At 64.3% G+C, this 19,338-nt stretch overlaps 1 protein-coding gene across 2 annotated transcripts; it reads left to right on the top strand.

Annotated features, from left to right (window-relative positions):
- The first annotated feature begins 695 nt into the window (after positions 1 to 695).
- On the top strand, positions 696 to 18,738 carry MED24 (mediator complex subunit 24). 2 transcript variants are annotated; one of them, XM_068418603.1, is made up of 26 exons: positions 696 to 765; positions 1,004 to 1,142; positions 3,548 to 3,630; positions 4,089 to 4,127; positions 5,616 to 5,689; positions 6,535 to 6,758; positions 7,319 to 7,430; positions 7,947 to 8,097; positions 8,301 to 8,414; positions 9,109 to 9,156; positions 9,352 to 9,434; positions 9,792 to 9,878; positions 10,199 to 10,310; positions 10,918 to 11,060; positions 11,809 to 11,846; positions 12,517 to 12,599; positions 13,889 to 14,067; positions 14,185 to 14,284; positions 14,653 to 14,828; positions 14,925 to 15,189; positions 15,376 to 15,557; positions 15,829 to 15,922; positions 16,270 to 16,369; positions 17,946 to 18,023; positions 18,135 to 18,283; positions 18,393 to 18,738. In XM_068418603.1, exons 2-26 carry the CDS (start codon positions 1,013 to 1,015, stop codon positions 18,507 to 18,509), a joined length of 2,961 nt encoding a protein of 986 aa, XP_068274704.1. In that variant the 5' UTR covers positions 696 to 765; positions 1,004 to 1,012; the 3' UTR covers positions 18,510 to 18,738. The 2 variants fall into 2 exon arrangements, with proteins under 2 accessions (XP_068274704.1, XP_068274705.1); XM_068418604.1 differs by having other exon boundaries at positions 702 to 765; positions 1,007 to 1,142.
- Positions 18,739 to 19,338: the final 600 nt, after the last annotated feature.

Genomic DNA, 19,338 nt, shown 5'->3' with positions numbered 1-19,338 from the left:
ATGTTTACACACCCACGCCTTTACACACACCATGTTTGCACACCCAGGCATTTACACACACCATGTTTGCACCCCACACCTTTACACACACGCTTGCACCCCGACGCCTTTACGCACACCATGTTTGCACCCCCACATCGTTACACACACCATGTTTGCACACCCAGGCATTTACACACACCATGTTTGCACCCCCACATCGTTACACACACCATGTTTGCACACCCAGGCATTTACACACTCCATGTTTACACACCCACACACTCCATGTTTACACACCCACGCATTTACACACACCACGTTTGCACTCCCACACCTTTACACACACCATGTTTGCACACCCAGGCATTTACACACACCATGTTTGCACCCCCACATCGTTACACACACCATGTTTGCACACCCAGGCATTTACACACACCATGTTTGCACCCCACTTTGTTACACACACCATGTTTACACACCCACGCATTTACACACACCGTGTTTGCACCCCCACATCGTTACACACACCATGTTTGCACACCCAGGCATTTACACACACCACGTTTTCACCCCCACGCCTTTACACCCCCCTCCTTTGCCCCCCCACGCCCCCCCTCGCACCCCCCTCCTCTCCCCCCTCCGAACTACACCTCCCAGCAGCCCCCGCGCCACTCCTCTCCCCGCCGCCCAATCAGCGCCCGCCTTGTTGACGGGGTGCCAACATGGCGGTGCCCAGGAGCTGAGCGAAGAGTTCGCCGGCCGTAGCGGTGCGGGGTGAAGGTGAGGGGCGGCGGGGAGGGGGGCTCCGGGGGCGGCCACCGCACCGGCGGTGCGGTGGCCGCCCCCGGAGCCCCCCTCCCCGCCCCGGGTTGACCAGGCCTCCCCTTCCCCTCAGGAGCCGCTGGGCCCCGCTCACCCCCTCAGACCCCTCTGCCTTTCCTTTGGGGGGGGGTCACTTATCCTTCCCCCTCCCCAGAAAAACCTCTCAGCCCTTCCCTGACCCCCTGTCCCTTCGCAGCAGGCGGCCATGAAGGTGGTGAACCTGAAGCAGGCCATCTTGCAGGCCTGGAAGGAGCGATGGAGCGATTACCAATGGGCCATAAACATGAAGCGGTTCTTCCCCCGTGGAGCCACCTGGGACATCCTCAACTTGGCAGGTCCGGGGATGTGGGGCTGGGGGAGCCGCGGGGGGACGGAGGCGGCGTGGGGCAGAGCAGGGGCGCAGGAACAGGGTGGTGGGGGCTTTTGGCTTTGGGGCTACTCACTCCGGTGTGGTCCTGGGGCCTGGCCCAGAGATGGACCCGTGGTTAAGCTGGCCTAAAGGTCAGCCTGTGGTGGAGGGCTGGCGTGGCAGGACACCCGGGCAGGGCTGGGGTTGCCGCTGGCTGCAGTGACACATGCAGAAACGCTGTTTGGGGATGGCACCGCTCCGTCCCCACACCGCTCACCGCCCAGCTGCACGCAGGTTCCTGCTAGCTGCCTCAGTTTCCCCCACCAAGAGGGGCTAACGACTCCGTCTGCCTCGTCAGCGTGTCTAGCCAAGGGAGGGAAGAGCGCTGTGAAGGAGCCAGGTGCTGCTCCACAGGCTGCTTCCCACCCTGGTTATGAGGGTTTCTTTTCCCATCCCCATTCAAGGGCGTTTGACACAAATCCTGCCAAACGCTGGGGCCTGCTGAGCTCCCCGGTTTAAAGATTTGCCAGCCTTTTCTGCCAATTATAGAAACTTGTTGCTAGGTTTTTTTTTTTCCTTCGCTGTGCAGCAATCCCTGGATAAATAAACAGAGCGGTGCTCGAGGGCTGCTGCACTGGGGGGTTTAAAGGGAAATAGCGCAGGCAGCCGCGTCCTCGCCCCACCGAGGGGGCAACTGTTCCCCGATGGGTGTTTTCTCCCTCCCTCTGTCCTACCAGTGGTTTTTCTGGCAGTGTCTGGCCTGTGACGGTGGGTTTTGTCAAACCACGTCCTCACAGCCGAGCTCCCCAGGCCGCGTTTGTCCCCCTCCTGCTGCGGCCTGGGCTGGGGTCAGCGCACGGACGTGCCCTGCCCCACGGTGATGTGGGGCTGGAGGAGCTGAGGTGGAGCTGTGGCGCCTGGCTGTGGCGGTGGGGCAGGCTTGGCTCGGGGAAGCTGGCACGGCTGGGGGAGCGGGGGGCTGCGAGCGCAGCGCTGGGGGACGTGGGGGGCGGTTGGCTCGAGGGCCAGCCCTGCCGCTGGCCAGCTGGTCCCTGGGACTCCCTGGTGCCTGTTCCCAGCCTGGCAGGACCGTCTTCTGCTCCACTCGCTGGGGCACTGAGGCCTGTGGGGTCTGGTGTGGGCCTGTCGGCGTATCCCTGAAAGCAGGGTGGCAGCTTTCTGCTAATTTCTGAAGAAATAAGTTTCTCCTGGCTGTCTCTGCCGGGGAAAGGCTCGTTAGCCCGGGCTTCGTTGGAGGGCAGCCCCTCTGTGAGGAGGGGGAGGCAGCTGGGTCCCTTTCTCCCCACTGTGGAGGAGCTGCTCGTGGGGAATGCTGACACCGACGCCGTCCTGGGCAGCACGAGCCTTGCCGTGGGTACACGGGGAGGCTGTTCCCGAGGCCCCGACGGCCCTAAAAGCCGCTGCCTCCCTCGCCGCAGCCCTACAGCCGTCCTTGCCCGAGCTCGTGCCGTTCAGATTTGAGCGACAAAGGAGGAGAAGCTGGCACGAGCTGCCAGGATCACGGCGGTGCCCAGCAAATCTGTGCTGACACGTCTGCAGTGGGTAACAGCGTGTGGCTGGCTCGCGTTGACGCTCCCTGATTAGACGGGGAGGGGGAGGCTGCCGTCAGCCTTCTGTCCTCAAGCTGAGATGCTTTTGGCCTTGGCCTCGGCCTTTGAGCGAGACGCAGGGAGTCTCCTGCTGCCGCGTTCGGGGATCCGGCCACGGCTGCTGCTCCTCCTTGTCTTTGGGGCGACGATTTCCCAAACGGCTGCTGCCCCCCTCTTGCATCTGGGTGCTCTGACCTACTTACAGCCGGTGCCGCAGCCCGGGGCCTGCTTTCGGGAGGTGGTTCCTGCGCTCTGCTGTAGTTCAAATGGTCAATTAAAGGCTTGACTGAGCAGATAGGACGGGCAGAGCCCCTCCAGCGTGCGGGGCCGGCGCTGGCAGGCAGCCGGCGGCGGGGAGGGCCAGACGCGCAGGGCTGGGCCCAGCTGAGAGGGGCTGTCTGCCCGGAGCTCAGCCCCAGGTGCCGGAGCAAAAGTCACTCAGCGGAGGATGCGAGAGCCTCCTGGGCAGGACGTGGGAGGGAGGGGAACGTGTTTGGAGAGCGGCAGGCGCTGTTTCGGGGCCAGGGTGCTCGGGGAGAGCTGAGTTAGCAGGAGGCTGCTTGCGCTGCCTGAATTATTTACTGGCTTTTGCCATCGGGGATTAGAAAGTTGTGGGATTGGGTTAATTTCGGGGAAGCGCGGCGTGAGGTCGCCGTGGTGAGCACGATCTGTCGTTGCCACCTTTCCTGTGGGACGAGGGCAGAGCGTGCGTGTGTCTGTGTGTCCCCACACCACGTATGTGCTGACCTGGGCCCTCCCGGCCCCTCTCCTTTGCTTGCAGAGGCTCTTCTGGAGCAGGCCATGATCGGGCCGTCACCGAACCCCCTCATCTTGTCCTACCTGAAATACGCTGTCAGCTCCCAGGTAACGACACTCCCCGCGCGCTGCCTCACGCTGCAGATGTCACCCTGCAGCCCGGGTGGGCTAACCAGGGTGGGCAGACACCCCAGATCTCCCGACTGTGCCGCCCCTGGGCTCGGGTGGGCGGCGGAGGGCTCAGCACGTGCCCGAGGCAGGGGCGTTGCTGTCGATAGCCTCATCGCCAGGCAGCAATCCTTGCCCTCTGGGAGCCTCCATGCTCGCGCTCTGCGCTTTCGTAGCGTGGCGTTTAGTACCGCCTAAAGTTTGTGTGAAACAAACCAGCCATCACCTAAAAATGTCTGTTTGGATTTGTGCCGGGTCAGCGCCCCAGCCCCGGCTGCGGTGACAGGCTGCGGGGCCGTGCCCTGACCTTGCCGTTCCTCAGCAACCAGCGCCGCGCTGGCAAACATCGCCCGCTAACGCCGCCTTTGTTTTGGTTTTGTGTGGTTTTTTTTCCGTAGATGGTGTCTTATTCCACGGTCCTGATGGCCATCAGCAAGGTACGGCTCTGACAGGCGCTGCCTGAGGTTTTTCTCTTTACCTGTGCCCCACGTATCCATTTCCCTCCCCACGACTCGCACCAAATATAGGTCAAGTGGAAAACGACATCCTCCGCTGAGTCAGCAGCGGTCAGACAGCACAGATTAGCCCCCGAGCCCTTCCGTGTCCTGCTGGGGACAGGCTGCCACCGCGCCTGCCGGGTCCCGCTCTGGTTTTGGGGGTGGCTGCGGGTGTGAAAGCCTCGTCCCTCCGTCGTGTGGGGCCGGGCAGGCTCCTGCCCCGCAGCGCCCTGAGTGTAAACCACACCCCGGCTGCTGGAAACCGCATCCCTCTGCGGCCGGCGGCGCCGTGGGGACCCAGAGTCCCTCCCGCTCACGAGGGACTGCTGCCAGCAACAAGCCACGCGGCAAGCGGCCACCAGCCCTGCTTGGCCGGCCGGCTGCCCGTGGGTGCTGTGTCCTAGCCCCGCTTTGATGGGGCCGAGCCCTCTGCGGCCGCCTCCGCTCGGCGTTGGGGGCTGCTTCGCGGAGAGCAATAGCCCCTTGCAGGCTGCGGCGGGCCCCCAGCCCTCCCCGGGCACTAGCCTTGTCAGGACGACCTCTGATCTGAAGGAAGAATGATTTAAGGGAGAATAATTTCTCTCCTCCCATCTCCTTTGTGGTTACTGGGGGACAGGAGGAGAAAGACACTGGTAGCCACGCGATGCTGGTGTTGTTTGGGGTGCCGCAGGCTGAGCTGTGCCGTAAACGTGCCGCAAAGCCCTGGCGAGGGTGGGGACCCCTCCAGCGGGGCTCAGCCCCGAGCTGGGGTGCTGGGTGCGCTCCCAGGGGAGGGTAAAGCCAGCGTAGGACTGGCTGGCACCGAGCGTGGCAGTGGGTCTGCTCTGAACAGCGCAGGCTCGTTGCCGTGTCATGGTTGTGCCGTCGCTGCCCGTTCCGGCGGGGCGGGCAGAGCGCTGACCTTGACAGCGGAGGCTTCCTCCTTCAGATCAGCGTGGGCCCAGAGCAGACCTGCGGGCCAGCTCCGGCCCGGCGGGGTGGCCCCATCTGCTCTGCGAGGAGGCGGGGAGCCGCGCTTCTGCTGCCCACCGGCCCCGCGGCCAGCCGGGCTGTTGGCCCACGCTGCCAGCCCCGCCGAGCCGGGGGTGGGCACGCAGGCTGGCACCGAGCCACTGCCGCGTCAAGGCAGCCGGCGGGGAGCGGAGCTCAGGCCCCCGCCGCCGTCTCGAGGATGCTGCTGAGAAAACCCAGCCTTGTCCCCACTGCCGTAGCCCGGTTGCCTCCCACAACCCCGAGAGGGCACGACCGAGCTGTCGGACGGCCCTGACCTAGTTCTCACTTGAGTGGCTGCTGGGCAGCTGCCAGGGCAAGCGTCCTGTGGCCGGCAGCACCCGGCCCAGCCCGGCGAGGAAGGGGTTGCGGTTTGTTTTGGAGCTGCTGGAGCCCAGCAGCCCCCATCTGAAATCCCTTCTCCTTCCCCTGCTCTAGTTCGATGACTTCTCCCGGGACCTGTGTGTCCAGTCGCTGCTGGAGATCATGGACATGTTCTGCGACCGCCTCAGGTACGGTACTCGCCCTGGCAGGGAGAGGCAGGTTCCCCCTCCAGCTCCGTGTCCGTTCCCAAGTTGTGTTTCGTTTCTCTCGTGTGGCCTCTGCAGCTTCCCAGGGCCCCAGCTACGTGTCCCCATCTGCCAGCGCTCGCAGCCCTGCCTGCGCGGCCCCAGGCAGCTGCCTTGTTTTGCTTCATGCTCTTCCGCTGGTGTTGCAGGACCCAGGGGAGTCCAGACAATTCAGGCCACAAAAACTTTTTTAGAAAGCTCAGAAATCTTCCTGTTAACCCCTGACAGCCTCTTGTGGGAGGCTGGAGCAGAGAGCGTGCGGCGGGGGGCAGCGGGAGGAGGAGGAGGAAGGCTGAAGGCAGCAGCTCTTCAATTAGATGAGATGAAGCAGCAGCCATGAATATGCATCAGTCACAGATGTTGACAAGGAGCTGTTGCTGGCCAACTGCGGAGCCGGCCACTTAATCCAGTCCCTGCCTAATCTGATCCTCTGCTTAATTTGATCAAAACTTCTGGCCCCGATGATTTGTGCATCAGGAAGGGAAGGCGTTCGCCCCTTGCAGCGCATTGATCAATGCTGAGCTTCTCGTAGCGAGATAATTTGATGAGAGGCTTGGAAAGTTTCCTGTGGTGGAGCAGCCAGGGAGGAGGCTGCACTGGGGGGGCTTTATTTCCCCTGGCACAGCAGAGACGCTCATGGGCTGAGCAGGTCGGGATCTGCGGCAGAGGAGCCGGGGGCAGGCTGGGCTGGGAGCACGGGACGTGGGTTTGGATTCCGTGCCTCAGTTCCCCTGGGGGCAGTAGCCTGGCCCACGGTGAGCACGGTCCCCTTTCTCTCCCTTTCCCAGCTGCCACGGCAAAGCAGAGGAGTGCATCGGTCTGTGCCGGGCGCTGGTGAGTGCCCTCAACTGGCTCCTGCGCTGCGCTGCCTTCTACGGCGAGAAGGTGAAGGAGCCGCTGGAGCAGGCGGCAGCGGAGAGCCAGCTCAAGATGTGTCTGGAGCGGCTGGAGAAGATGCTTGGCAGCACCAAGAACCGCGCCCTGATCCACATCGCCAAGCTGGAGGAGACGTGTATGTCGCTGCCCCTGCCCTGCCCTGCGGCACGCTCTGCCCGTGGCCGCTGCCAGGGCTTCCTCCTAGCCGCTGCTGGCCCTGGGGAGATGCCACTGCCACCTCTCCCTTCCCCCTGCCTGCCTCCTGCCGCATTGTCCCTGCGGCTCCCAGCCCATCCATCTTCCAGCCCTGTTGCTGTAACTGTCTCCTCCCTGGCTCCGTGCCACCCTCTGCCCCCTCCCCTCCGTGCTGCCCTTGGAAGAGGAGCAGAATTAATGTGCAAAGGCTGCGTGAGCTGTTCCTGGGCGCGCAGCAGGTCCTGCGCCCCGCCAGCCTGCCTGGCACAGCCCTGCACCTTCGGCCGGTGCCTGTGTCTGGCCAAGAGGTTGTGCCAGGCCGGGAGCTGCTGGGTGGCACGTGGCCCCTCGACTTGGGTTTGCAGAGGTGCGTGGGCCTCTGCTCCCCGCAGGGCTCAGCCTCAGCAGGCCCTCTGTGCTGCCGTGGGCCTTGGACCTGGCCTGCCTGGCTTCTCAGCGTGTCGCTGCCCTCGCCCCTGAGCATCTGCCCTCCCTCCCCAGCCTCCTGGAGCGCCGTGGAGCAGTCCCTCGTCAAGCTGGAGGAGAACCTGAACAGCCTCAGCAACGCCGCGCTGCGAAGCCAGGCTGACGACTGCGTCTCCCTCATCAAGAGGTAGCTTTGTGCTGCCGCCTCCGTGGGCTCGGAGGGTGGAATGGGTCTGAGCCCTGCTCCGAGGGCTGAGCGCCTCCTGCCTCCTCCACGCTGCTCCCTGCGTTCCTGTCCCTTCCCAGCTTGGACCCCTGCAGTGGGCTGGGGCTGGCGAGAGGCCCTGGGGTAGGAGAGGGGACAGGGCTAGTAGTGACTTGCTGCAAAGGAGTCTTACCCAGGGGTTGCTCCTCTGGTGGCCCTGGGGCCTCTTGCTGTCCCCCAGCTGCTCTGGCCACACCAGAGCTGTTGTCCCAGCTCTGGATGCCCCCGGCGATGCGCCAGGGCCTGGGCTGTGGTGTGGGGGCTCAGCTGTGCCCAAAGGCTCCTCTGCAGGGCACAGGAGCTACGAGCTGTCCTGCCCCAGAGAGGTGCAGGACAGCAAAGGTCAGGGGCTGGGCCAGGAGGGGAGGATGGGACAGGGGGAGCAAGGATCCGTCCCTGCAAGGCTCCAGCGACCCTGTGCTGTTGTCTCCCACCCAGCATCCCCACCATGCTCTCAGTCCACACCGAGCAGCTGCACAAGACCGGCTTCCCCACCGTGCACGCCGTGGTGCTGCTGGAGGGGACCATGAACCTCACGGGAGAGATCCAGCCGCTGGTGGAGCAGCTGATGATGGTGAAGAGGATGCAGGTATGGAAGTGGCATCTTGTTCTCCTTGCTCGGGGTGGCCTGGGGCTGTGGGACCAGGGCCTCGCTGTAGCCCTGTGCTGATCCCAGTCCAAGGGAGCACGAGCCCATCGGCACCTTCGAGGGGGTTCAGGGTCTGGCTGTGGTTGGGGGAGGCGCTTCATTGCCTTTCCAGCACTGGGGGGTTTTGTCTGTGTGCCCTGCAGCGCATCCCCTCGCCGCTCTTCGTGCTGGAGATCTGGAAGGCCTGTTTTGTGGGCCTCATCGAGTCCCCGGAGGGCATGGAGGAGCTGAAGTGGACAGCCTTCACCTTCCTCAAGGTGGGGCCCAGCCCTGCTGCGAGCGCGGTGCTGTGAGCCCCGGGCTGCTGCTGCCTTTTCCCTGCACGCTGGTCCCTGCCGAGCGCTGAACCCTGGCAGAGCAATTAGTCCTCCTCTCCCGCAGCGTGCTCCTCAGCGTCCCCCTGCACGCTGGCTGAGCTCGCAGCAGCCCTCCTGCAACCTGCTGAGCATCAGCTTCGCTGTCCAGGGCCTCTTCTCAGCCCAGCCCCGCTTTGTTTTGCAGAATGACTTTCCTGGCATGTTGTGGGGGAAATTGTGGCCTTTGAAGGATGTCACAGTGGCCTTGGGGCTGTGCTGCCACCGCTCAGCAGTGGTCAGCCCCGGAGCAGCCCACTTCACCTCCTTTCTTTGCACCAGACAAAAGGGATCTGCGTGTAGTTTTAGGCCTGACACACGCTCTGGCCTGTGCAGCCTCAGTCCCCTGCCTGGCTGTCGAGAGGTGGCCGTGCCCTGTGGCTCCCTGTGAGGGTGGAGGGACCCTGCGGAGGGAGGCGGGGGGACAAAGTCCTCAGGGCTCATGGGCTGCTCCAGAAATGTTCCTTTCCCCGGGCTGGGAGAGCAGCTGCTTGCAGGCGTGTTTTGTGTGGGCTCCTGCTGCCCGGGTGGCTGGGAGGTCCTGGCTGCACCATGGGCTCTGCCTCGGTCAGTCATGGTCGTGCCCTGTGTCTTTCAGATCCCCCAGGTCCTGGTTAAACTCAAGAAGTACCCCCAAGGGGAGAAGGTGAGTCCTGAGGGCCGTTGGTTGGAGCTGCGTTTGTCACGATGGTGCTGGTGCCCGGCCAAAGCTGCGTGGGGGTGGCTGGGGTGGGAGACAGTCTATGTCCCAACAACCTTCCTCTAAGGGACAGGGCGGCGTGGGAGGGGAGGGTGGGCTTGTGTTGGCTCTGAGCTGAGCCCTTGGCTTTGTGTGTGGCAGAACTTCACCGAGGACGTGAACTGTGCCTTCGAGTTCCTGCTGAAGCTGACGCCTCTGCTCGACAAAGCGGATCAGCGGTGCAAGTGAGTGCTGACCTGCAGCACCATCAGTCTGTGACCAGTCCGTGCCACAGCAACCCCGTCCTCTCTGCGGGGAGCTGCAGTGCGGGGCGCTGGGGCAGCTCCTGGCAAAGTCTTTTTAAATCCCCTCTCCAAATTCTTCTTCCTGATGCTGCCAAATGAGCCAGGCAGTGAGTGCCTGACAGCTGATTCACGTGTTGGTGATGCTGTGTGATATCTGGGGCTGCTTTTGGCCCTGCAGCACCCTCAGAAGGGTGGGAGCGGGGCCAGGAGGGCAACCCAGGAGTCCCCCTGCCCTGCGGCGCTGCCCGGGGCAGCAGGAGGGCTGTCCTCAGGCTAGTGCTCACCTCTCTCTTTCAGCTGCGACTGCACAGGTCAGCTCCTGCAGGAGTGCAGCAAGCAGGGGCTGCTTTCCGAGGCCAACATGACCAACCTGATTGCCAAACGGTACAGCCTCCTCCGAAGTCTGGGTAACCAAGGGGGGTTGGAGCACCTTGTCTTGCTGTCCTTCCTGGGGGGAGCATAAAGGACCAGCTGTGGTGCCACTGGCTGTCGTGCAGCTGGGACACGGTGGCCTGGAGGGATGAGGCTTTGCTTTTGGTGTCAGCTTGAGTACAGCAGAGTCTGTCCTCTCGGCGTGGCCTGAGGTGGTGGCCTTCCCTCAGGGGTGTCGGTGGTGGAGGTGGGTGGGAGGAGGCTGAGCTTGGGGAGGAGTGAGGTGGGGTGAGGAATTCCTGCTCACGGGCCCCTCTTTGTGCATCCCCCAGGAAGGTGGACAGAGAACAGGCCCCGCGCTTGAAATCGGCAGAGAACGCCAACATCCAGCCCAACCCGGGGCTCATCCTGAGGGCCGAGCCGACCGTCACCAACATCCTGAAGGTGAGTCCCCTCCAGCAGCCGTGCTGGGCGGGCTGCTCCCAGCCCCAGAGCCTGTTTCCAGCAGCGCCGGTCTCACCAGGCAGCCGGGGTGGTTGGGAGGTGCCTCATCTCTGGTGAAAGAATGGAGGGATCGCTCCCAGCCTCGCCGCTCTGCCGTGGAGACCAGGAGCTCCCCCTGCTCCTTCCTGGGAAGCTGGAGGAGCTGTCAGGCAGCACATTGTCAGTGCCAGCAGCCTGAGCCCAGCCAGCTCTGCCCGTCCTGCTCTCAGCCACTTCCCTGCCTGCCTGTCTTCTGGTCCCCAGGGACTCCCCCCCTGCCCCGTCCCTGTGTCGCTCTGGTTGCCTCCTCGCTGCTGAGCGCAGGAGGATGTTTTGCTGCTGGTCACGCTGCCCCGGTGCACTGTGGCTCTCCCTGTGCCGTGCCCTGCTGTGCCTGGGGCATGGGGGGCTCCATCCCCACTGCCCCGAGCCCTGCGGGTCTCTGCTCACCAAGGCCTCACGGGACAGCTCTGGCAGCCGATCAGCTGCCCCCCACGGCTGGAGTTTTGCTGCCGCTCTGTTGCACGCGTTCCCCATGACTTCTCTTTCCTCTGTTTTTTTGTTGTAGACCATGGATGCGGATCACTCCAAGTCCCCCGAGGGCTTGCTGGGGGTCTTGGGTCACATGCTGTCTGGGAAGAGCCTGGACTTGCTGCTGGCAGCGGCGGCAGCGACGGGCAAGCTGAAATCCTTCGCTCGGAAGTTCATCAAGTGAGTGTCCACCTGCACAACACCCTTCCTGGTGACTGGTGGGGCTGGGGTGAGTGGGCAGCCCCCCAGGCTTTCCTTCAGACAGGGACTGGATCCAGCAGAGCCCTGGGGAGGGCTGGGATCTCAGGGAGGGCTGGGATCTCCGGGACACTGCACCCCCCAGCACCCTGTCTCTTCTGCTTCTGCATGAACAGGGCAGAGAATCGAAGTCAGGTTGGTTTAAGGGTATTAAGAGAACAGGAAGCACTGGCACGGCCTCGGATCCAGGGCGCTCGCTGTGTGCACGCCTTCGGTCCCCAGACATCCGTGTCCTGGTTAGACACAGGCACCAGCACGCCGTGATGTGCCTCCTCGAGCGGGGAGGCAGCTCGAACCACGCCAGCCTGGCTGGGTGCACGGCCCTGCTGTGCCCCCTCTGTGGAGAGGGGCATACTCAGAACCCCCCCAGCAGCCGGGCAGAGCCGGCTCTGCCCAGAGGACACCCTCGAACTGCCGGATTGGGCGTGGGGAGAAGCGGCGTTGCCGGACCTGTTTGGCTGCAGGGGAGCAGAGGGAGGAGGTGGCTCGTCCCTGCTGTGCCGGAGGGTGTCTGCAGAGCCGGGCCCTGCTTCAGTCCCTGCCTGCCCCGCTCCTCCGTGCTGGGATGGGGTGCAGGCAGGGGTCTGCAGGCAGGGGCAGCTCCCCCCTGTCTTGGGGGTGGGAAGAGGCCTGTGGTGTGTGATGGTGACGCTCTCTCTGTTCCCTCCAGGCTGAACGAGTTCACCAAGAACATAAACGGAGAGAGCTGTAAGTGCGTGCGTGTCCGTGGCGGGGGCGGTTCGAGCTGCGCTCCCCCCGCTGCCACGTGCTGGGACGCGGCAGGGCCTGGCTGGATTAAGCTGGGACTGGCTGTGGCGCCAGAGCGAGCCGAGCTGTGCCGGGCCCGGCTGGGGGCTGCCGGCAGGGAGCCCGGTGTGGGGGCACGCGACCAGGTGCCAGCGGGGATCTGGGCTCCTGGGGACCTGTGGCACGTGCGTGCCCATCCTGAACGTGGGGTGTTCCCTGCTTGCTCCTTCTCCCCGGCCCAGCCCGAGGGGCCCCTCGGGGCCAGCCCTGCCCCGGCTCCCTCCCTGGAAGGGGTGATGTGTCAGCACCAAGCCCCAGATAAGGACTCTGACTGCGTTTGCGTGTGGTGAAACTTGCTGAGTGCTCTGACCTTCCACGGCGTGGGGGGAGCCTGGGGACGGTGGGGAACGGGAGGCCAAAGCTGCTTTGGGGGCTCAAGCGGAGGCAGGGGGGTGGAGGGAGGCACCCGGGACATCCCCCGGAGCCCTTGTTCACACACAAGCACTCGGGGGGGGGGTTAGAAAAGCTGCCTGGAGGAAGCAGGATCCTGGCCCCCGAGCTCCCGGGGCTCCTGCCTGCCTCTATGTGCCGAGGCTGGAGATCCCCAAGGTCTTTGTTTCTCCTCCCTCAGCCAAATCAGCCTCCGTTCGGGCCCTGCTCTTCGACATCTCTTTCCTCATGCTGTGCCACGTGGCCCAGACCTACGGCTCCGAGGTGAGCATCCGCAGAGGCAGGGCTGGGGCTCTGACCTGGCGAGCGCAGCCCCTGCTCTGCAGCCTGCCAGCCTCCTCTAGTGGCCAGCCTGCCACTGTCCCCAAGGCCGCCCTGCTGCGTAGGGCCAAGCGCCTGGCGCCTTTCAGCTGGTGTGGGTAGGGGTCTGTCAGCACCGGGCGATGGAGCAGGGGTGGCCACAGCCTTCTCGAGGGCTTTGGTGTCCTCGGGAACCTCAGGACCCTTTAGGTCCCTTTGTGGTACCGTGGTGTTGGTGGGAACGCTGCCTCCGCGCCCTCTCCGGGCTGGCACTGGTCTCTCCGGGCTGGCACTGGTCTCTCCGGGCTGGCACTGGTCTCTCCGGGCTGGCACTGGTCTCCCCAGGCTTTTCCCAGTGTTGCCCCTCTGGTTTGGCACTGGCTGGGGGGGGGCCCATGGAGCCAGGCTGAGCATCAGCCCTGTCCCGTGACAGGAGGAACTTGCAGCCCCGCTCAGGAAACGGCACTTTGGTTGCATGAAAATTTTCCCAGTTTCGACATCTGTGTGTGCTGGGAGGTGAAACGATACCGAAACTCCGGGAACACGGAGAGGGAGCGAGGGGTGGGTGAGGGGGGCTGCCCGGCCGGCCCCGGGGAGCGGGGAGGGGAGCCCTGGCCAGGGGCAGCTCGGAGTGGACACGCTCTGGTGGGGTCTCATCCCCCCGCTCTGCCCCAAAGCGGCTTTCCTGACCAGCTGCTGCTGAACAGATGTGAAAAAGTGTTTTTTTTGACAAAAATAGTGTCCCTCGGGTGACAGGAGGCTGAAGGGAGGAGGGGGTGTGCGGGATTCCCAGCTCGTGTCCCCCCCTGGGAGCCCTCCCAGCTGGGCTGTGCGCCCCGACCCTGCGGAGCCATGAGCCAGCCGGCCCCAGCACTGGGGACCCCGAGCACAGCTCGGCGGGTGGGGGACAAGTGGCCCTTTGTGGGCAGGACGTGGTGACCCCGCTGCCACACTGGCAGCCTCTCGGGCCTGGCCCTGGCATGTCCCTGAGGGAAGCCGTTGGAGCGCTGCCCTGAGATGGGCCGGGGTCCCCTGGAGGGTCCTCTGGTAGAGGGGGGAAATCCACAGCCCACAAACTGGAAACCAGTGCCTTACTGGGGGCTGACCAGTGCCTGCCTCTCCGTGCAGGCCACAGGGCGGCGCTGTTCCCCCGGCCACGAGCTCCCCAGGGTGGGGGGGTCCCACCCGGGGTGGGGGTCCCTGGCAGGGTCCCTGCGGGGTGCGTGGCAGAGCCAGGGCCGGTTCCCTTCCAGGTGATCCTGTCGGAGTCGAGCCCGGCGGGCGAGGTGCCCTTCTTCGAGACGTGGATGCTGACCTGCATGCCCGAGGAGGGGAAGATCCTCAACCCCGAGCACCCCTGCTTCCGCCCCGACTCCACCAAGGTGGAGTCCCTGGTCGCCCTCCTCAACAACTCCTCCGAGATGAAGCTGGTGTAAGAGCTCAGCCCCGCCGAGCCGGGGCAGGCTGGGAGGGGAGCACCCACCCCACCTTCCCTGCCCGCGTGGCTGCTCTGAACGAGGGTCTGAACCTCCCGTCTCTTCCCCTGCAGGCAGATGAAGTGGCACGAGGCGTGTCTGAGCATCTCAGCCGCCATCCTGGAGATCCTCAACGCCTGGGAGAACAGCGTCCTCACCTTTGAGTCCATCCAGGTGGGCCTGGCGGGGGGATGGTGTGGGGCAGGGCAGGGGCACCGGCACCGTGCTGCGTCCTGAGGAGGGGCCGAGGCTTGAGCAGGGGTCCCCTGTCCCCCTGCCCTGAGTGCTCCTGCAGCCACTGTGGAGCTCGCTGGCTCCTTCATGACTTGGGTGGGGAACTGACGTGGCTCCAGCACCTTGATGTTGCCCCAAACCACCCCCTTGGTGCCAGTGGGGCTGGCAGGGGCAGGGTCACCCCATGGAGGAGAGAAGGGCTCAGAGCCTGCAGTGGGGGCCCACAGCCTTGGGAGGTGACGCTGAGATGAAGCCTGCGCGTCCTCACGCCTCTGCTCATCCACCTCTGCTCCCGTCTTCTCTCCTAGAAAATCACAGACAACATCAAGGGGAAGGTGTGCAGCATGGCGGTGTGCGCCGTGGCCTGGCTGGTGGCCCACGTCCGCATGCTGGGCTTGGACGAGCGGGAGAAGTCCCTGCAGATGATCCGGCAGCTGGCCACCCCCCTGTACAGCGAGAACACGCTGCAGTTCTACAACGAGCGGTGAGCTCCGCTGCTCCAGGCCCCTGGGCCGTGCCTTCTCCTGCCCTCCTCCCGCTCCCTGGGGCCTGTGTGACCCCGTCTCTCTCTCTGCCGCAGCGTGGTGATCATGAGCTCCATCCTGGAGCACATGTGTGCGGACGTCCTGCAGCAGACGGCCACGCAGATCAAGTTCCCCTCCGCGGGCATGGACACCATCCCCTACTGGAACCTGCTGCCCCCCAAGAAGCCCATCAAGGAGGTGCTGACGAGCGTCTTCACCAAGGTGCTGGAGAAGGGCTGGGTGGACAGCCGCTCCATCCACATCTTCGACACCCTGCTGCACATGGGGGGCGTCTACTGGTTCTGCAACAACCTGGTCAAGGTACGGGGTGGAGGAGGGAGGTGGCTGCCACCCCCAGGGCCGTAGCTGGGTGTCGAGCCCAGGGCTGCCGGGTCGGTGGGTCGAGCTCACGCTCTTAGTGCCCAGGAGCCCTGGTTGTGCCTGGGCTGGCTGCTGTGCCACTCGTGGGCACTGGAGGTGCCCTCAGCCCTGCCCTCGGCCCCGCAGGAGCTGCTGAAGGAGACGCGGAAGGAGCACACGCTGCGGGCCGTGGAGCTGCTCTATGCCATCTTCTGCCTGGACATGCAGCAGCTGACGCTGACCCTGCTGGGCCACATCCTGCCCAACCTGCTCACGGACTCCTCCAAGTGGCACACCCTCATGGACCCCCCAGGAAAGGCCCTGGCCAAGTAAGACCCCGCACCCATGGGTGCCACCTCCTTGGGGGCAGGTAGGCCTGTTTGGGGAGATGCTCTGTGCTGGGACGGGGGGTCCCAGCCGCCCGGTTCCCACTCTGGCCCCGCCGTGGTGCTGACAGGAGCAGACGTGCTGCTGCCCTGGACCCTGTTCCCTGCTGCCTGTCACCGAGGAGGGACCTGCTGTGTCCCCTCCTGGCTCACGCTCTGTGCTGTCACCCGGGCGGGCTGGCAGCACCTCGCAGCGTCCCTGCTCTGTCCCCAGGCTCGCCGTCTGGTGCGCCCTGAGCTCCTACTCCTCCCACAACAAGAGCCAGGCCTCCGCCAGGCAGAAGAAGCGGCACCGAGAGGATATTGAGGTGTGTCTGGTGTGGAGTGGGCTTTGGTCGGAGGCTCTCTGTGTCTGCAGGGGGTGATGGTGGCAGGAGGGGTGGGTCACTGAGACCAGACTCCCTGCCCAGGTTTTCGGGGCTGTCTGAGGTCCTTTGACCTTAAAATATGGGCGTTCCCTTCTCTTTTCTGGGGAAGGGGGCTGTGATGAGATGGTCTGTGGGTGGTTGGCCCAGGCCGAGGTGCTCTGGGCAAACAGAGATCGTAGTCCTGGGCCGTGGGGGCTGTGTAGAGCCCAGGGTGGGTCATCAGCCCTGGGGAACGGGGCCAGGGTCCCCCCTCTGAGAGGGGCTGAACACCCTCTGCCCCCCTCCAGGATTACATCAGCCTGTTCCCGCTGGACGACACGCAGCCCTCCAAGCTCATGCGCCTGCTGAGCTCCAACGAGGAAGACTCCAACACCCTCTCCAGCCCCAGTAAGTGCTGGGGAAGGCACCGTCCTGCCCCGCTGCTCGTTTCGGGGTGTGAAATGTGCATTGGCACAAAAACCCTTCCCGCGCCGGCCGGGTGAAGCTGTAGAGCACTCGAGTGTGTTTCGCGGCGTTACCCTGGAGCTTTTGCACTTAGGAAAGGTCGAGCTCTTCATTCCTCTGACCAGAACAACTTAGGAAAGGGGGTGAGGTGACACCTTCCCTCCGTGACGTTGCCACTCAACCCAGTGTGTCACGCACGAGGGGCTCGGGGCGGTTTCCTCAGAGCCTTGTCACCCCCGGCCGGTCCGCGTGGGACCGGAGGGCTGACGTGCTGCAGCCGGAGGTGACATTCCTGATGGCTGTGGCTAAATCCTCAAATTCCACTGTCCTTAACGAGGCAGCGAGCGGAGCTGATGAGTCCCCACGGTCACGTCCGGGGGGTGTCCGTGCCCTCCTGCTGCAGCGGGTGCTGTCACGGCTCCCACATACGTCGTCTGCGCTCCAGGGCAGTGAGTCAGGGCGTTCCTTGGTCATTGTTTCTCCTGATGCCCTTATCCAAAGTTACTCTATTTTCAACACATCCATCAACCTGTGGTTTTTGTTGGTTTCATTATTGATGAAATACGGGGTTTTCCCTTTATTTCACTATCTTTTTTTAAACTCTTGAGGCACTTCCACCTCTTTCCAGTGACATTCAGGACTTTTTGGGCTGTTTGCTGCAGCGATGTGGAAACGCTGCTTCCTGCAGCGGCCACGTAACTCGTGATTCCATGAGAAAAGTGTGGGAGGGCTTTTTTTGGTGAGCACAAGGTGGGTCCTGCTAACGTGGGCAGCACCACGGGGGCTGCACGAGAGCCTTCCCAGGAGATTCCCATCCCGTCGGGCCGGAGGTGGCTCAGCTCCTCTCCCACAGGAGCACCCAGCAGCGCTTCACAGCTTGGGTCAGACAAACCCCCTTGGTCTGTCCCAAGATTTGCCGTTAGTCTGTTGGACGCGCCTCAGCTCTGGTAGCTGAATTGTACCCTGAGAGTTGAGGGCTGCTGTGCAGCTGTTGAACATCTGGCGGCTGCACGGGACGTGCGCTGTTCCCCTCCTCTCCCCGTCGTATCGCTCGTGCCCGGGGACGAGTCACCACCACAATTAGAACAGGGAGCAGCGGGGGGGCACGCTCACCGCCTCGCTCACGCTCACCCTGGGGAGATGCCGTTCATCTTGGTCACTCGGAATAAATGTGGCTTGTGCAAGAGCCGAGCGTCCCACCCCGAGGGCGTGCGGAGCCCTCCCCGGGTTGCCGTGCTCCTCACCCTGGGGCACGCGTGGGCCAGTGCCGCCTGCACCCTGCAGAGAGGGACGGGCACCGAGGCAGACTGTGCTGGTGTGGGTACAGAGGGTGCCCAGGGCTGTGCTCCACACCTCTCCCACTCCCTGGGGTGGTCATGGCAAAGCCCCTCCAGAGCCCAAGGGCTGGGTGGGCTTGAATGGCTGGAGCTGGCCAGGGTGGGCAAGTCGGCCCGGCCGAGGGGGCCGAGAGGCCGTTGCAGCCTCCCCCCAGCCTGACACGTGTTCTCCTCCCCCACAGATCGCTCCATGAGCAGCTCGCTCTCCGCCTCCCAGCTCCACACCATCAGCATGCGGGACCCGCTGAACAGGGTGCTAGGTAACGGCGGGGCCGGGACACTGGTGGGGACCTGTCCCCTGCGCCAGAGGCGTGGGCCACCCCCAGCCTCCCTGAGCCCGCCTGGCTTCTGATAGTTCCCTCTCTCCACAGCAAACCTCTTCCTGCTCATCTCCTCCATCCTGGGGGCCAAGACGGCCGGCACCCACACCCAGTTTGTCCAGTGGTTCATGGAGGAGTGCGTGGAGTGCCTGGAGCAGGGCAGCCGCGGCAGCATCCTCCAGTTCATGCCCTTCACCATGGTGAGTCCCCGCGGCCGTGACGTCCTTGTCCCGGGTCTCAGGGGGCTCTGGGGTGCTCGTGGCTCCAGCGCCGGTGTGTGGCTCAGCTGTTTCTCCTCTCTCCATGCAGGTTTCCGAGCTGGTGAAGGTGTCCACCATGTCCAGTCCCAAAATCGTCCTGGCCATCACGGATCTCAGCCTGCCCCTGGGCCGCCGCGTCGCCGCCAAGGCCATCGCTGCGCTGTGAGCGGGGCACCTCCCTGCTGCTGCGAGGGGAGGGCTGCGGGCTGGCACCGGGACAGCCCTGGGAACCTGGGTGCTGGGCTGGCACCGGGACTCCTGGCACAGCCTCTCCGTCACCGCGGGCTCGGCCTGGCCCTGCCTGGCAGCTCCTTCCCTCCGCGTTCGGCCTCCCCGAGGCATCCCCGTGGTCTTTGAGAGACTGAGACAAACCTGCTGCTTTTTTCTTCTACTAATTCAGTCAGTCCTTTTGTAGAAGCAGGTTTTGCTTCGTTTCTGTTAGGTTTCCCGGCTGCGGCCCTGGGGCTCCCCAAAACACTCGTCTCGGGGTGATGGGGGAGTAAATGGCCAAGAGCTGCGGTGGGCTGGGGAGGGAAATTGCTCCTTGGCAGGGCTGTCCTGGCACCCGGTCAGCTGCCTGTCCCTGTCGTGAAACGGGGAGGGGGTGGCTTTGCCTGGGCTCCTGTCCTTTATGTTCTCTGCTTGACTCTCAAGAAAGGGGGAAGCGGTGCCAGGGGCAGCCGGGGACCAGCCTTCCCCTCGGGGTGCCTCGGCTCGCTCCCGGGGCTGGGCTGTGCCCGCTGCGGGGTTCCCAGCGCCCGCTCGCCCAGGGGCGGCCCTTTCCCGTTAGCCCGGAGCAAAGAGCAGGGCCCGGCGCTCGCGGCCTTCCCAGCTCTGTCAATATTTGCCGGTGGCTGCCCGGCGCTCGGCGTTGGTGCCCGGCGCTTCACCTTCCAGGAAGGGGCTGGAGGGGAGAAGGGGTTTCCGTAAGGGCCTCTAAGACGGGGCAGGAGGGAACGGTGGCTCCGGCCGGGGGTCTCCAGGTGCCACTGCGG

This window comes from Nyctibius grandis, chromosome 26 (genome assembly GCF_013368605.1).
Source record: "Nyctibius grandis isolate bNycGra1 chromosome 26, bNycGra1.pri, whole genome shotgun sequence".
NCBI lineage: Eukaryota > Metazoa > Chordata > Aves > Nyctibiiformes > Nyctibiidae > Nyctibius > Nyctibius grandis.
This window is presented reverse-complemented; position numbering and strand designations above follow the sequence as displayed.

Excerpts from the sequence above, each read along its gene's own strand:
- MED24 (XM_068418603.1), top strand. The coding sequence starts at position 1,013 with ATGAAGGTGGTGAACCTGAAGCAGGCCATCTTGCAGGCCTGGAAGGAG. Across the intron at positions 5,690-6,534 it reads ATGTTCTGCGACCGCCTCAG|CTGCCACGGCAAAGCAGAGG; the intron begins GTACGGTACTCG and ends TCCCTTTCCCAG. Across the intron at positions 18,284-18,392 it reads AGTTCATGCCCTTCACCATG|GTTTCCGAGCTGGTGAAGGT; the intron begins GTGAGTCCCCGC and ends CTCTCCATGCAG.